General features: G+C 35.3%; 1 protein-coding gene across 1 annotated transcript in view; it reads left to right on the top strand.

Moving 5' to 3' along the window:
• TEX11 (testis expressed 11) overlaps window positions 1-17,724 on the top strand; it is a gene marked incomplete at its 5' end in the record, with an annotated part of 336,930 nt that overhangs the window by 288,223 nt on the left and 30,983 nt on the right. The window contains 3 exons of the mRNA XM_029241408.1: window positions 8,450-8,599; window positions 9,861-9,969; window positions 11,160-11,280. Coding sequence (XP_029097241.1) covers window positions 8,450-8,599; window positions 9,861-9,969; window positions 11,160-11,280 — 380 coding nt within the window. The remainder of the gene's footprint in view (window positions 1-8,449; window positions 8,600-9,860; window positions 9,970-11,159; window positions 11,281-17,724) is intronic.

Below are 17,724 nucleotides of genomic sequence, written 5' to 3'. Positions count from 1 at the left end.
TGTGTGTGTGTGTGTGTGTGTGTGTGTGTGTGTGTGTGTGTGTGTGTGCGCTCTTCTTTTTCAAGATCGTTTTGGCTATTCTGGATCCCTTGAATTTCCACATGAATTTTAGGATCAGCCTGTTAGTTTCTGAAAAAAGAAAAAAGCCAGCTGGGATTCTGGTAGGGATTCTGTTGAATATATAGATCATTTTGAGGGGTATTGCTATTTTAACAATGTCAAGCCTTCTAATCCATGAACATGGAATATTTTTCCATTTATTTACATCTTCCTTAATTTCTTTCAATGATGTTTTAAAGTTTTCAGTGTACAAGTCCTGCACTTCTTTAATTTAATCCTAAATAGTTTATTTTTGATGGTATTATAAATGGAATTGTTTTCTTAATCTTATTCTCATTTTGCTCATGGCTATTGTATAGAAATAGAATTGATTTTTGTACATTAATATTATTAAACTTCTTTATTAGTTCTAATGGTATTTTACTGGAATCCCTAGGAATTTTATTTACAAGATCACATTGTGTATTAATAGTTTCACTACTTCTTTTCCAGTCTCGATGTTTATTATTTGTTTTTCTTGCCTAATTTCTTTAGGTAGAACTTACAGTACAGTGTTGAATAGCAATGGTAGGGGTGGGCATACGTGTCTCTTTCTTCATCTTAGAGGGAAAGAATCCAGTCTTTCACCATTAAGTATGTTTTTAGCTGTGTTTTTTTCATAGATGCCCTTTATCTGGTTGAGGAAGTTCCTTTCCACTCCTAGTTTGTTAATTGTTTTTATCATGACAGTGTTTTATCAGGTTTATTGGATTCTGTAAAATGCTTTCCACCTCTATTGAGATCATCATGTAGTCTCTGTTTTGTTGATATGGTATATTATGTTAATTGGTTTTCACTTGTTAAAGCAACCTTACATTCCTGGGAAAAATCCCACTTGATCACATCGTATAATTCTTTTATATGTTTCTGGATGCAGAATACTAGTATTTTGTTGGGTATTTTTGTGTCTATATTCATAAGAGACATTTGTCTAATTTTCTTGTGATATCTTTGTCTGGTTTTGGTATCATAGTAATCCTGGCCTTATAGCATAAGTTTGAAATGTTCCATCCCTTTCAATTTTTGAAAGAATTAGTAAATACTTAGTATTAATGATTCTTTAAATGTTTGCTCCAATCCTGTGGTGAAGCTGTATAGGCCTGGACTTTTCTTTTTCTGTAGTTTTTTTAAAAATATTTATTTATTTATTTATTTTGGCTGTGCCGGGTCTTAGTTGTGGCATGTGGGATCTTTTACTTGTGGCATGCAGAATCTTTAGTTGCGGCATGCAGGCTCATAGTTGTGGCATGCAGACTTCTTCGTTGTGGCATGCGAACTCTTAGTTGCGGCATGTGTGTGGGATCTAGTTCCCCAACCAGGGATCAAACCCAGGCCCCCTGCATTGGGAGTGTGGAGTCTTACCCACTGGACCACTAGGGAAGTTCCTGTAGTTTTTTAAATTACTAATTCAATATCTTCCTTCATTATACAACTATACAGACTGTCTGTTTCTTCTTGAGTCAGTTTCAGTAGTTTGTCTTTCTAGGAAATTGTTCATTTTATCCAGATTGTCCAATTTATTGGCATACATTTTTTTTTCTTTTTTTTTTGCTGTACGCGGGCCTCTTACTGTTGTGGCCTCTCCCGTTGCGGCACAGGCTCTGGACACGCAGGCCCAGCGGCCGTGGCTCATGGGCCCAGCCGCTCCGCAGCATGTGGGATCCTCCCAGACCGGGGCACGAACCCGCGTCCCCTGCACCGGCAGGCGGACTCTCAACCACTGCGCCACCAGGGAAGACCCTTGGCATACATTTTTCATTGCATTCCTTTGTAATCCTTTTTATTTCTCTAAGGTTGGTAATGATGTCTCTTTTTTTATTTCTGATTCTAGCAATGAGGCTTCTCTCCTTTTTTTCTTAGTCAATCTAGCTAAAGTTTTGTCAATTTTGTTTGTCTTTTTAAAGAATCAGCTTCTGGTTTCATTAATTTTCTCTATTGTTTTCCTATTCTCTCATTCATTTCCACTCCAGTCTTTATTATTCTCTATCTTCTACTTCTTTGGGTTTAGTTTGCTCTTAACTAATGTGGAGGGTTATATTATTGATTTAAAATCAATTTTTCCTTCTTTTTTTTAAGTTTCATTTTATTTTATTTTTTTCCAGGTTTATTGAGGTATAATTAACATACAGCACTATATAAGTTTAAGGTGTACAGCATATTTTCTGTAAAGATATAATTAATTATATGTGTATATGTTTATCAATCTAATTATATGTTTATGGATATAATTTTACATCTAAGCACTTTAGCTGCATCCCATTAGTTTTATTATATTGTGTCTTCATTTTCATTCATTTTCAAAATATTTTCTAATTTCTCTTTTGATTTGTTTTTTCACCCATTGGTTGTTTAAAAGTGTCTTGTTTACTTTCAGTATATTGGTGAGTTTCCCAATTTCTTTTTTCTTATTCTAATTTCATTCCACTGTGGTCACAGAACATACATTGTATCATTTTATATTTTGAAATTTATGGAGGTTTGTTTTATGACCTAGCATATCATTAATTCTAGAGAATATTCTATATGCATTTGAGAAGAATGTCTATTCTGCTGCTGTTGAGTGTTCTCTAAAGGTCTGGTAGTTCTAGTTGGCTTATAGTGTTTTTCAAGACATGTTTCCTTCTTGATCTTCTAATTGTTCTAAGTATAATTCAATTTAATAAAGTTCAAGAACACCCAACTATATCAATAATTGCATTAAATATAAATCGTCTAAATCAGAGGTCAGGACATGTTTCTTAAAGACCCAATAGTAAATATTTTCAGCTAATAGGCCGTAGGGTCTCAGGCACAACTACTCCACTCTGCCATTATAGGCAGGAAAATAGACATAGATAATATTTAAACAATTGAACATGACTGGGTTCCCAGAAAACTTTATTGCCAAACAAGCGGCCAGCCCATAGATTGTAGTTTGCTCACCCCTGGTCTAAACACACCAATTAAAAGATCAAGAAAAGAAATAAAGAATGTCAGATTGGCTAAAAAATCAACACCCAAAACTACATGCTGTCTCTAAGCAACCCACTTATATATGAATACATACGCAGGTTAAAAATAAAAGGAATTGAAAAAGGTACACTATGCAAACACTAATCCAAAGAAAGCTGGAATGGCTATATTATCAGAGAAGACACTTTAAAGCAAGGAATATTACTAAGGATAAAGAGGGATATAATGAAAAAGTGGTCAATTAAACGTGACAACATAACTATCCTAAATTTGTAATGTACCAAAAAACAGAGCTTCAAAATACATGAAACAAAAACTGATAGAACTGAAAGGAGGAATAGACAAATCCACCCTATGGTTGGAGAGAGACTCCAATACAGGAGTCAATAGAATAAGTCAACAGATACTCAACAAGGATATAAAAGACATAACTAACACTGTCAACCAACTTGATCTAATTGACATTTATAAAATGCTCTACCCAACACCACCAGAATACACATTTATTTTCAAATGCACGTGGATCATTCAACATAGGCCATATTCTGAACCATAAAACAAACCTGAAAAGAGTTAAAAGTATTGAAATCATGCAAAGTATTTTCTCTTACTGTAATGGAGTTAAATGATAAATCGATAAAATATATGTAAAATATATTTTACAGTTATATTTTTCCAAATATATATTTGGAAATTAAACAACATACTTCTAGTTGATATAGAGGGAACATATATCAACATATTTAAAGGCCATTTATGACGAACTCACAGCTACCATCATACTCAATGGTGAAATACTGAAACTCTTTAAGATCAGGAAGAAGACAAGGATGCCCTCTCTTGCTACTTATATTTAACATAGCAATGGAAGTTCTAGCCACTGCAATCAGACAAGACAAAGAAATAAAGTGCATCCAAATTGGAAGGGAAGAAATAAAACTCTATTTCCAGATGACATGATACTATATATAAGAAACCCTAAAGTCTCCACCAAAAAAGTGTTGGAACTAATAAATGAATTCAGTAAAGTTGCAAGATACAAGATTAATATATAGAAATCTGTTGCTTTTCTATACACTAATAATGGACTATCAGAAAGATAAAACAAGAAAACAATCGTGAATAAAATCACATCAAAAAGAGTAAAATACCTAGGAATAAACTTAACCAAGGAGGTGAAAGACCTATACTCTGAAAACTGTAAAACATCGATGAAGGAATTTGGAAATGATACAGAGAAATGGAAAGATATCCCATGTTCTTGGATTGGGAGAATTAATATTGTTTAAAATGTCCATACTACCCAAAGTGATCTACAGATTTAAGGCAATCCTTATCAAAATAACCCATGACATTTTTCACAGAACTTGAACAAATAATCCTAAAATTTTTATGGAACCACAAGAGACCCCGAACTGCCAAAGAAATCTTGAGAAAAAAGAACAAAGCTGGGGTATCATGCTCCCTGACTTCAGACTGTACTACAAAGCTACTGATACTCAACAAGTGTATAGAAGACATAAATGACACTATCAACCAACTTGATCTAATGGATATTTATAGAATGCTCTACCCAACAACACCAGAATACACATTTATTGTAATCAAAACAACACATTTATTTGTAATGAAAACAACATGGTACTGGCAAAAAAATAGACACATAGATCAGTGGAACAGAATAGAGAACCCAGAAATAAACCCATGCACCTATGGTCAATTGATCTATGACAAAGGAGGCAAGAATATACAATGGAGAAAAGACAGTCTCTTCAATAAGTGGTGCTGGGAAAACTGTCCAGCCACATGTAAAAGAATGAGATTAGAACATTTCCTCACACCATACACAAAAATAAACTAAAAATGGATTAAAGACCTAAATGTAAGACCTGAAACCATAAAACTTCTAGAAGAGAACATAGGCAGAACACTCTTTGACGTAAGTCATAGCAATATTTTTTGGATCTGTCTCCTACAGCAAAAGAAATAAAAGCAAAATAAACAAATGGGACCTAATTAAACATAAAAACTTTTACACAGCGAAGGAAACCATTGACAAAACGAAGAGACAAACTATGGAATGGGAGAAAATATTTGCAAATGATATGATCAATAAGGGGTTAATATCCAAAATATATAAAGAGCTCATACAACTCAGCATCAAGAAAAAAACCAACAAACCAATTAAAAATGGGCAGAAGGGCTTCCCTGGTGGCGCAGTGGTTGGGAGTCTGCCTGCCGATGCAGGGGATGCGGGTTCGTGCCCCGGTCCGGGAGGATCCCGCATGCTGCGGAGCGGCTGGGCCTGCACATCCAGGGCCTGTGCTCTGCGATGGGAGAGGCCTCAGCAGTGGGAGGCCCACGTACCGGAAAAAAAAAAAAAAAAAAAAAAAAAGGGCAGAAGTCCTAAATAGACATTTTTCCCAAGAAGACATACAGATGGCTAACAGGCACATGAAAAGATGCTCAACATCACTAATCATTAGAGAAATGCAAATCAAAACCACAATGAGATATCATCTTACACCTGTTAGAATGTCTACAAATAACAAATGTTGGTGGGGATGTGGAGAAAAGGGAACTCTTGTACAATGTTGGTGGGAATGTAAATTGGTGCAGCCACTATGGAAAACAGTATAAGGTTCCTCAAAAACCTAAAAATAGAACTACCATGTGATCATGCAATTCCCTCCTGGGTATATATCTACAAAAAAAGAAGACAATAATTCAAAAAGATATATGTACCCCAATGTTCATAGCAGGATTATTTACAATAGCAAAGATATGGAAGCAACCTAAGTGTCTATCAACAGATGAATGGGTAAAGAAGATGTGGTGTAATATATAAAATGGAATATTACTCAGCCATAAAAAAGAATGAAATTCTGCCATTTGCAACAACTTGGATGGACTTAGAGAATATTACCCTTAGTGAAATAAGACTGAGAAAGACAAATACTCTATGTTATCCCTTATATGTGGAATCTAAAAAATGAAACAAACCAATGTACATAACAAAGCAGAAACAGATTCACAGATACAGAGGACAAACTAGTGGTTGCCACTGGGGAGAGTGAAGTGGGGAGGGGGCAGGACAGGAGTATGGGATTAAGAGATACAAACTACTATGTATAAAATAGATAAGCAACAAGGATATATTGTACAGCACAGTGAAATATAGCCATTGTTTTGTAATAACTTTAAACTGAGTGTAAGCTATAAAAATATTGAATCACTATGTTGTATACCCAAAACTAATATAATATTGTAAATCAACTATACTTCAATTTAAAAAACATACTTTTTAAATAATCAAATGGGTTGAAGAGAAATTCGCAGGGCAATTAGAAATAGTTTGAATGGAAGTAAATGAAAACACAGCATATAAAAATTTGGAGGGGGCTTCCCTGGTGGCGCAGTGGTTGAGAGTCCACCTGCCGATGCAGGGGACATGGGTTCATGCCCCGGTCCGGGAAGATCCCACATGCCACGGAGCGGCTGGGCCCGTGAGCCATGGCCGCTGAGCCTGCGCGTCCGGAGCCTGTGCTTCACAACAGGAGAGGCCACAACAGTGAGAGGCCCGTGTACCGCAAAAAAACAAAACAAAACAAAACAAAAAAAATTTGGAGGATACAGCTAAAGCAGTGTTCAGACAAAACTTTGTAGAAATAAATGCCTCTATTAGAAAAAGAAAGATCTTAAATAAGCCTCCACCTTAGGGAAAAAATTAGCAAATTGAACCAAATCAAGCAGAATGAAAGTAATATAAGAGCAGAAGTCAATAAGATTTAAAACAGAAAATAATAGATAAAATTGATGAAACCAAAAGCTGTATTGTTGTTTTTGTTTGAAAAGATCAGTGCAGCTGAGAAAACTCTAGCCAGGCAGATCAAGACACAAATTAACAATATCAAGAATGATAGTGTAGACATCACTACAGATGCTACAGACATTAAAAAAAAGATAACAAGGGAATATTCTGAAGAAATTTATGCCCATTAATTTGAAGGGTTAGATGAGATTGACAAATTCCTTGAAAGTCAAACTACCAAAGCTCCCACAAAAAGAAATAGATAACCTGAATTGTCCTATACCCATTGAATTCATAGTTTAAAATCTAGTAAAACATGAAAAGGATAATAGATTATAACCAAGTAAGTTTTATCCTGGGTTCAGCATTGTAAACTCAATCATTTAATTCACCATATCAACAGATTAAGTGACAAGACTCAACATCCATTTATTATAGAAACTCTCAGCTAAACAGGAATAGTAGGGAAGTTCCTCAAGCTGATAAAGACCATCCACAAAAATGAAACCTACAGCTAATGTCATTTTTAATGATGAAAGACTGAATGCTTTCCCTCTAAGGACATAAACAAGTCAAGGATGTCTACTCTCACCACTCCTGGTCATCATCATCCTGGTGGTCCTAACCAATGCAATAAGGCAAGCGAAAGAGTGGGAAAAGACATATATAGAGTGAAAAAGATCAAATAAAACTATCTGTATTTGCAGAGGACACATGATTCTCTATATAGAAAGTCCAAAGAATCTACAAAAAAGTTATGTGAACTAATAAATGAGTTAAGCAAGTCACAGTATACAGGTCAGTATTCAAAAGTTGATTATAGTTCTACATGCTATCACTGAAGTTCAATAACAAAAAATACACATCAATAGTGATAGAAGTCAAAATAGTTGTTAACTCTGCAAAGGTGGTATTGACTGGAAAGGAGCACGAGTGTTGGAAGTGTTCTATGTCATGATCTGGGTAGTGGTTATATGGGTTTGAACATATATAAAAATTCATCACCCTGTTTGTTTAAGATTAATGCACTTCCCTCAGTTTATTGTATGTATGCTATACCTCCAAACTTTTGAAAACGTTCAGCCTAACAAGGGTGATTGGAAACCATCTCACATAGTATGGTAGATGCCATCTGATAACAAGATTCTGCCCATGGCGATAACCAAGAAATATTGTTGACTGACTAAATGAAGCAGTTTGGAAACTTCCCCTTGCTTTGTTTAAAATAAAACCACAGTTGGTTTATATTGCACTGTATTTTCTGGTTAACTCAGTCATTCAAGTAAGGCAGGTAAACGTATTTGAATTAGATAGCAACAAGACTTTTCCAGGCTATTTAGGAATATCATCGTAATAATTTCAGGAAACGTAGACAACTCTAGTGAATGCATTTCAGGGTGTGAAAGTATTGGTGAGTTTATAGATTTTAAAATGTAAAAGATCTGTCTACAGGAGCTGGGATAACCTTCAAATTATAAGTAAAATTAATTTTCCTCGATAGGAAAATCTCCCCAGAAGAGAGATTAGAATAGAAGAGAATGATAAAGTGTAATCACAGAGAATGTTGCATTTTTGCCTCTTTCTTAGGGGACTTCTCAAGTGATCCATGTGAGACATTGCTTCTGCTGTATGAGTTTGAAGTTAAAGCCAAAATGAATGACCCATTACTGGACAGCTTCCTGGAACCAATGTGGGAACTGCCTCATTTAGAAAGTAAAACATTGGAAACAATCGCATGTAAGAGCTGTATTTATGTTTTTGGAAGGCTGGTACCCATTTAAATCGTACTACTTTTTTCTTTCTTCTCTCTCTTCTCTTTTTCCTCCAGGTGGGAAGCAATGTATCCTCATAGCACTTTGTTTCTCCTTCTCTAATGACATTCTCGAACTATTTTGTATTATAATCGTTTGTGCATTTATCTTTTTCTTTAGGCTCCTTAGGGTCATGAGTAATAATTACTTGTATTTGTTGTACTTATAAACCCTAGCAAAGTGCATTGCCCATAATAGGGGCTCATATTTATTTTATGTGTAGAATCGAATAATATAACTACACAATAGAGGTAGCTCAAACTTCAGAAAGTTAGTTTTGCTCAGCTAGTTAGAAATAGACAATCAGCTGCTTCACTAATCAAAAGTAATACACTCTTAGCCGTTTATGAAAGTGTACAGAGAAATATTGGTGATATTTTTAACACAATTGCCAACCTCAAATTTGTCATTGGGCTATAAGTAGTATTTGGGGGCTCAGAGCCTCTATGAGGATATACTGCAAGAAATGGCCTCATTATGTTCCCTTTATATCTTTCACCCTCCTCAGGAGCCTATGTGTGGCTAATAAAGGTATTAGGTAGCCCCAAGTGCGCAAGTCACTTTTGCCTTTCCTTGTCTTGCCAAGACAGAATTTCCAGACCCGTGGTGCTGGTGGCGTATACTTTATAGACATGTGATGGTGACCACTGTTCCTTGTATAATGGAACTCCAATTCTAGAGGCCTGGTAAATGCGTCTAGAAGTTTTAGGGGTTTTATCTCTGATACTTACTCTTATGTCAAGTGTTTCCTGTTTTTAATATTAGGCAGAAACAGTATATTTAGCATAAATCTGTTTTTGATTAGTACCCTTTTACTTATCTGCTTTCTGTTTCCTTCTTAGTGTGCCCCTCCTTCACTTTGGTTCCTAAGATTATTGCTTCACCTGTATGACTATGCGCAGGCTTACAGAAACAGTAGGTTCTCTGTTGATGTTTGCTGAAGAAAAAATATAACCTGGTGATCCTACCATGTTACTCTGCCCAGAAAGTAGAAGCTATCTCTGAAAGCCACCATGGATTCATCATTTTATAAAATTCATTTTTGGGTTTTTGTCTTTGTTTACTTATTTGTTTTTGTTCATCTGTCTCAGGTCAGTTTCATTAGAGAAAGTCAGTTGTAACGTGGGATGAAAACTGTGATGGATGAGATTATGGTATTCACAATCTTTTTGCTTCCCTTCCTGTAGCATTAGCAATGGAAATGCCTGCACACTATCCTTGTATTGCTCTAAAGGCCTTGAAAAAGGCTTTATTTCTCCACAAAAAGAAAGAATCAGTTGATGTTTTGAGATACAGGTTAGTAAATATAATTCAACACTGAATCCTAGTTTTATTTTTTTTGTTGTTTTTTTTTTTTTCTTTGCAGTACACGGGCCTCTCACCGTTGTGGCCTCTCCCACTGCGGAGCACAGGCTCCGGTCGCACAGGCTCAGCGACCATGGCTCACGGGCCTAGCCGCTCCGCAGCATGTGGGATCTTCCCGGACCGGGGCACGAACCCGTGTCCCCTGCATCAGCAGGCGGACTCTCAACCACTGCGCCACCAGGGAAGCCCGAATCCTAGTTTTTGATAGCCATAAGTGCTATAGTCAATGTCCCATAAGTCATCAATCATACTCAATTGACTCAAAAGATGATTGGGCCACTCCTGTAACTCCTGGACTAAAAAGCCCTCAGAATAGCTCCATATTTAGAGTTGTGTGATAGACCAAGGCAAGGTAAAGGAGTCTGGTTTTCCCAAAGGAGAAAAGAGGGAGAAAGTTGCTTCTTTGTGTGAGCCTGTATATATAATAAAATTACTAATTAAGTACCTTTCTTTCGTTCATTACTGAATATGCCAAATATACAGAAAAGTAGAGAGATTAATATAACAAACACGAGTGTATCCACCACTCAAATTTAACAGATGTTAACATTTTGCTACATTTGCCTCATATATTTTTTTCTAAGCACCTTTCTTTAAGGGCCAATAAGCGCTGTACATAATATAAAATAGTATTTATTGAAGATTTTATGTTCTCTACGCCTAGACATGGGGGAAAAATAGATATTGTGTGATTTTTCTCTGGAAAACTTCATTACAGTCTTCCTTTTCTGAGACATGAGAGAGTTCTCCTGGAATTACTCCCAATTTAAATCCCAATTCCCTTCCGCATTTGAGGATGTAACGAGATGCTTTAAAGTATCTGTAGATTAAACCAGCTCATAAAATATAGTAAACAGACACAACTCCTTAGTTCAGGAAACTAAAAAAAAAAAAAAAAATAGTGAAAGACAACCGTAGGCATAATAAAAGGAGGGATTGGTCAGCCCCCTTTATATCTTCAAAAATCTGTCTTCTGAGCTTGGAGGCCAGATAAAATTGAAGGAAGAACAGACGTGTTTTGAAGCTCTTAGTCTGGGATGAGATCCAGATTTTACTTATCTTAGCCATGAAGTCAATGATTTCTTTCCTTATGGGATGCGTTTTCTCTTTTTGATTTTCAGCAAATGTATGCGCAGCTTGATTAACCTCCTCGTGCCAGATGGGGTGCCGAATGAAGAACTCTGTCCCCTGGAAGAAATTTGGGGCTGCTGTGAAGATGCTCTGAGCCTTATTAGCCACACTGTAAGTCAAACAATGATATTAAACTTTAAGCTAATTTTAAAGAACTAAATGATCTTATGTATTAGAAATTACATAGAATAATGCTTTTCGATATGAGTTTTAATGTAAATAAATTTGTATTAAAATGTGGTTACACACTATAAAATTTCCCTGGGTTTGTGAAATGTAAATAGTTAAAAGTAGAAAATTTCTAATACAGGTATACTATGGATTAGGTCGAAGTAGCAGTACCATCTGGCATTTTGAATTACTTTGTATTTTCAAAACCTGGTAGAATTATTTCCCTGTGATGAGACTAACCCTTTGAAAAAGTTTATTATTATTCTGCCACTTCTGAGACAGGTGATAATAGAGTAGAAGGAACAATGAAGACCTGTGTTTTAGTCCCTCCTCTGCTGCTTTTTTTTCTTTTCAGTGCAGGTTTATTCAGTAATTTTTAGATTAGCTTTATTAAGATGTAATTTATATACTGTAATATTCACCCATTATATGTATATAATTCAGTGATTTTTACTAAATGTATGGTTATGCGAGTGACACCATAATCCAGTTTTAGAATATTTTCATTACTGCAAAAATTTTCCCATTGCCCATTTGCAGTCAATCCCCGCTCCCATTTTCAGGCCCAGGGAACCACTGATCTGCTTTCTAGCTCTATAGATTTTCTCATTCTAGACACTTCATATAAATGGAGTTGTATTTGTGACCTCTTGTGTCTGGTTTCTTTCAGTTTAGCTTACTGTTTTTGAGGTTCACCCATGCTGTAGCATGTATCACTCTTTCATTCCTTTTTATTGCTGAATAAATAGAATATTTTTATGGGCTATTGAATTAGTATGTCACATTTTGTTTATCCACTCACTAGTTGATAAATATTTTATTTGTTTCCACTTTTTGGCTATTACAAATAATGCTGCTATGAACAGTTGTGTCTAAGTCTTCGTTTTCAAAGGTTTGTTTTCAATTTTCTTGAGTACATGAATTAATGGCTCATATGGTAACACTCTAAACTTTTTGAAGAACTGCGATCTGTTTTCCAAAGTTGCTGCACCTTTTACATTCCTACCAGCAGTGTATGAGGGTTCCAACTTCTCCACATCCTTATTAACACTTGTTAATTGTCCATCTTTTTTATTATAGCCATCCTAGTGGGTATGTAATGGTAGTTCATTGTGGTTTTGATTTGAATTTCCGTGATAGCTAGCACTGTTGATCATTTTTTCATGTGCTTATTGACCATTTGTTTATCTTTTTTGGAAAGATATCTATTCAATTATTTTCCCATTTTTTAAATTAGATTCTCAGTAAGTTATGTGTTCTTTATGTATTCTAGATACAAATCCTTTATCAAATATACTATTTGTAAATATTTTCTCCCAGTCTCTGGCTTGTCTTTTCATTTTCTTAATGGCAGCATTTAAAAAGCAAATATTCTGAATTTTGATGAAGACCAATTTATTATTTTTTCTTTTATGGGTCATGTTTTTAGTCATGATAAGAAGTCTTTGCCTATTCCAAATTTACAAAGATTTTCTTCTATGTTTTCTTGTAGCTTTTATAGTTTTATTTCTTACATATAGGTCTGTGATTCATTTTGAGTTAATTTTTGTTTATAGTGTATGAGGTAAGGGTCTAAATGGTTTCTTATTTGTTTGTTTTTGCATATGGATATTCCTCCTCTGCTGTTTGACTTCAGTTTTCTCATTTGTAAAATGGAAATAATACCTTTTCTGACTCCCACACTGAGGCTTTAAGAATCAATTAAAATAATAATATGTGTTGTGAACTTTAACAACTCATACACAGGTAAGGTAAGGTAGTATTGTTATTATAAGGGAGCTATAAAATATTAAGAAGGTCAAATGGCTTGCTTAAAGTCACACAAAAGTCATTACTTGAGTCCATGTTAATATCCAAGGCTCCTGACTTGCCCAACTGCTTCTTCATATACAAACGTCTGCAAACCACAACAGATGGTGGAACAATATAGCAGGGTGACAACCTGGTACAAACTAGCATCATCTTACAGAAACCCAGAATTCTGGAGCTATGTAATTATGGCCTGTGTAAATTTAAGTTTAAAAAAAAACTTTAGCATTGAACATTTTGGAGATATATACATCTTTTTTTTCCCCTCATCTTAACTTTCTTTTGGGAAGAAGAGAAAATTAAATTTCTAAGCCATGAGCCTCATCTGGACCTTCAGATGTGTTTGCCATAGTAACAAATACAAACTAAAATTAAATTGTACTATAAATTCAAATTGATCAATTTCCATAGTCGCTATATAAGGCCAAAACTGCTCTGAGCATTTTGCCACTTTTATTCTGTCTAATGTATTACTGTTCCATCTCTCCGAATCTTGGGTTGCCTGTTAATATTTTTTTAGTTTTTTGACCAGCCTCCCATCCATTATTGCTAATTCCCTGAAACATGATGGGATAGTTAGCTTTTCTATACAGAGATTAATTTAATAACCCTCTTGGCTCTTTACATAGTATATGTTGCTTTTTACTGTTTGATTGAATGTGCTATGCATCCCTTTTGTTTCAAATACTTGGAAAAAAATTTGCCCTTATTTGACTTTTCTGATGACCAGTCACTCATTCATTATTTATTAAGCAGATAACCTTTATCAAGTGCCTCCATACAGTGGCAAAATGGCTATTGCACAGATATAAAACCTCAAGCCCACACTATCATTCTTTCCATTTTACAGAGCATTCTTACATCCATTATTTCATTTGACAGTCCGCCCCCCAGTAATTCTGTGAAGTAGGAAATGCTGGTATTATCCTTGATATACAAATAAGGAAATTTTTAAGATTCAAAAAAGTCAAGTTACCAATTTGCCTAATTTCATATGGCTAATGAATGAAAATCAGAACTAGAACCGTCTGACCTCAGTTCCAGGGCTCTTTCCACCAGAACACACGTCTTATTTACCTGCTCCTGCTAGGAATTTCAGTTCAAAGGAGAGGCTCAAGTTGGTATCTAGTACACTTTTTGCCTAGCCCTATATCCCAAAGATTTTCTCCTCTTTTTTTAACTTTTATATTTTACATTTAAGTTCATAATACATTTTACGTTAATTTTTGTATGAGGTGTGAGATTTAGGTTGAGGTTCATTTTTGCTGTGATATCCAGTTGCTCTAGCACCATTTGTTGACAAGGCTGTCTTTCCTCCATTAAATTGCTTTTGTACTTTTGACAAAAAATCAGTTGGGCATATTTGTGTGAGTCTCTTACTGGGCTCTCTATTTTCTCTATGTGTCAATCCCTCTGCCAGTACCTGATTACTATAGCTACACAATAAGTCTTAAAAGCAAGTAGAGTGATTGTACCCACTTTATTGTTATTAGCTATCTAGTTCCTTTGCCCTTCTATATTCATTTTAGAATAATCTTGTCTAAATCTACAAAAATTCCTCCTGGGATTTTGATAGGAATTGCATTAAACCGTATTTGTTTCCTAGAACTGTGATAACAAATTAGCACAAACTGGGTGACTTATAACAAGAGAAATTTATTCTCTCACAGTTCTGGAGGCTAGAAGTCTGAAATCAAGGTGTCAGTAGGCCATACTCTTTCTGAAGGCTCTATGGGGAGGATCCTTCTTTGCCTCTTCCTGTCTTTTTATGGTTGTTGGCAAACCTTGGTATTCCTTGGCTTATAGATTCATAACTCCAGTCTCTGTCACCACATGGCATTCTCCCTCTGTCTTTCTCTTTTTCTTATAAGTACACAGCCATTATTGGATTAAGGGTCCACTCTACTTCAGTATGATCTCAACTTAGTTACATCTGCAGTGACCCTATTTCCAAATATGGTCACATGATGAAGTACCAGGAAGGACATGAATTTTGGGGGAGGACTCCATCGAACCTAGTACACTTTATATCAAGAATTGACATCTTTAATTATATCTCAATTTAAAAATAGAATTGACATCTTTATTATACCGAATCTTCCAATCCATGAACAGGGTATGTCTCTTCATTTATTTAGATTTTTTATTTCTTTCATTAGCATTATGTAGTTTTCAGCATACAATTCCTGTACATGTATTGTTAGATTTATATCTAAGTGCTGTGGGTTGTTTTTTTTTTTGAGTGATTGTAAGTAGTGTCCTGTGTTAATTTCTAGTATGAAGAAATGCAGTTGATATTTCTGTGTTTATTTTGTATCCCACAACCTTGCTGAACTCACTCATTTCAGGAATTTTCTTTGAAGATTCCTTAGGATTTCCTGTGTAAACAACCATGTCATCTGCAAATAGAGGCAGTTTTATTTCTTCCTTTCCAATCTAGATGCCTTCTCTTTCCTTTTCTTGCCTTACTGCACAGACTAGAACTTTCAGCACCATGTTAGTTAAGAGTAATGAGAGTGGATATTCTTGCCTTGTTCGCTCTCTTAGGGGGAAAACATTCAGTTTTTCACCATTAAGTATAATGTTAGCCATAGGATTTTTGTAGAAGTTCTTTATCAAGTTGAGGAAGTTCCCACTATTCCTTTTCTCTGCTAGTTTCATGAATGAGTATTGAATTTTGTCACATGCTTCTCCTGCATCAATCGATATGATCATGTGATTTTTCTTCTTTAACCTGTTAATATGGGGGATTACATTGACTGATTTCAAATATTGAACCAGCCTTGCATCGTTAGAATAAACCCCACATGGTCATAGTGTATAATTCTTTTTTTTTCTTAGCATTTTTATTGGAGTATAATTGCTTTACAATGGTGTGTTAGTTTCTGCTTTATAACAAAGTGAATCAGTTATACATATACATATATCCCCATATCTCTTCCCTCTTGCGTCTCCCTCCCTCCCATAATTCTTTTTATATATTGCTGAACTCTGTTTGCTAGCATATTAAAGATTTTTTATCTATATTCATTGGTCAGTAGTTTTTTTTCTGTACAGTCTTTGGTTTTGGTATCAGGGTAATACTAGATTCATAAAATGAATTGCAACGTGTTTCCTCATATTTTTGGAAAAGGTTGTGTAGAATTTATGTCAGTTCTTTTCTTAATGTTTGGTAGAATTCTGCAGTGTAACTGGGCCTGGAGATTTTTTTCAAGAGTTTAAAACTACATATTCTATTTCCTTAATAGTTATAGACTGTTCACATTATCTATTTTATATTGGGTGATTTCTGATAATTTGTGTTTTTCAGTGAAGTGACCCATTTCGTCTAAGTTGTCAAAAAAATTTTTATATATAAATAGGTATGACCAAGGCTGACAACATCAGCATTTTATTTTTTAAAATTTATTTTATTTATTTATTTTTGTCTGCATTGGGTTTTTATTGCTTCATGCGGGCTTTCTCTAGTTGCAGCAAGTAGGGGGCTACTGAGCAGGGGCTACTCTTCGTTGCGGTGCATAGGCTTCTTACTGTGGTGGCTTCTCTTGTTGCAGAGCACAGGCTCTAGGCACGTGGGCTTCAGTAGTTGTGGCATGCAGGCTCTATAGAGGGCAGGCTCAGTAGTTGTGGTGCACGGGCTTAGTTGCTCCATGGCATGTGGCATCTTCCCAGACCAGAGCTTGAACCCATGCCCCCTGCATTGGCAAGCGGATTCTTAACCACTGCACCACCAGGGAAGTCCCCTAAGTTGTCAAATTTATATGTATAGAGTTCTTTGTATTATTATTCCCTTATTATTCTTTTGATGTGTGCAGGGTCTGTAGTGATATTTACTGTTTTATTCCTGATATTGATAATTTACATCTTCCCTTCTTTTCTGTTATTCTTGCCAAGAGTTAGTAGATTTTATCCACCTTTTCAAAGAACCATCTCCTCCATTGATTTTCTCTATTGCCTTTGGATTTTCAGTGTTGTTGATTTCTGCTCTTTATTATTCACTTCATTCTGCTTGCTTTGCATTTAGTTTGCTCTTCTTTTCTAGGTTCTTGAGATGGGAACTTAAATTACTGAGACCTTTCCTCTTTTCTAATGTATGTATTTAGTGCTGTAAATTTCCCTCACTGAGCTGCTTTAGCTGTAGCCCACAAATTTTGCTATATTGTATTTTCATTTTCATTTACTTCAGTGTATTTTTTTATTTCCTTTTAGACTTCCTCTTTGACCCATAGATTACTTCGTAGTGTATTGTTTAGTTTCTAAGTGTTTACAGATTTTCCTGTTATCTTTCTGTTATTGAATTCTAGTTTTATTCCATTGTGGTCAGAGAACACAACTTGTATAATTTCAGTTATTTAAACTTTTTGAGATTTATTTTATGGCCCAGGATGTGATCTTAGTAAATGTTCCATGGGCACTTGAAAAGAATGTGTATTCTGCTGTTGTTGGGAGGAGTAGTCTATAAATGTTGATTAGATCTCACTGGTTCATGGTGTTGCCAAGTTCTTGTATACTTTTCCTTATTTTCTGGCTAATTGTTCTAATATTTGTTGAGCAGGCACATTAAAATCTTCAACT

This window comes from Monodon monoceros, unplaced genomic scaffold, assembly GCF_005190385.1.
Source record: "Monodon monoceros isolate NGI ecotype Baffin Bay Population unplaced genomic scaffold, NGI_Narwhal_1 Super_Scaffold_22, whole genome shotgun sequence".
Lineage (NCBI taxonomy): Eukaryota > Metazoa > Chordata > Mammalia > Artiodactyla > Monodontidae > Monodon > Monodon monoceros.
This window is presented reverse-complemented; position numbering and strand designations above follow the sequence as displayed.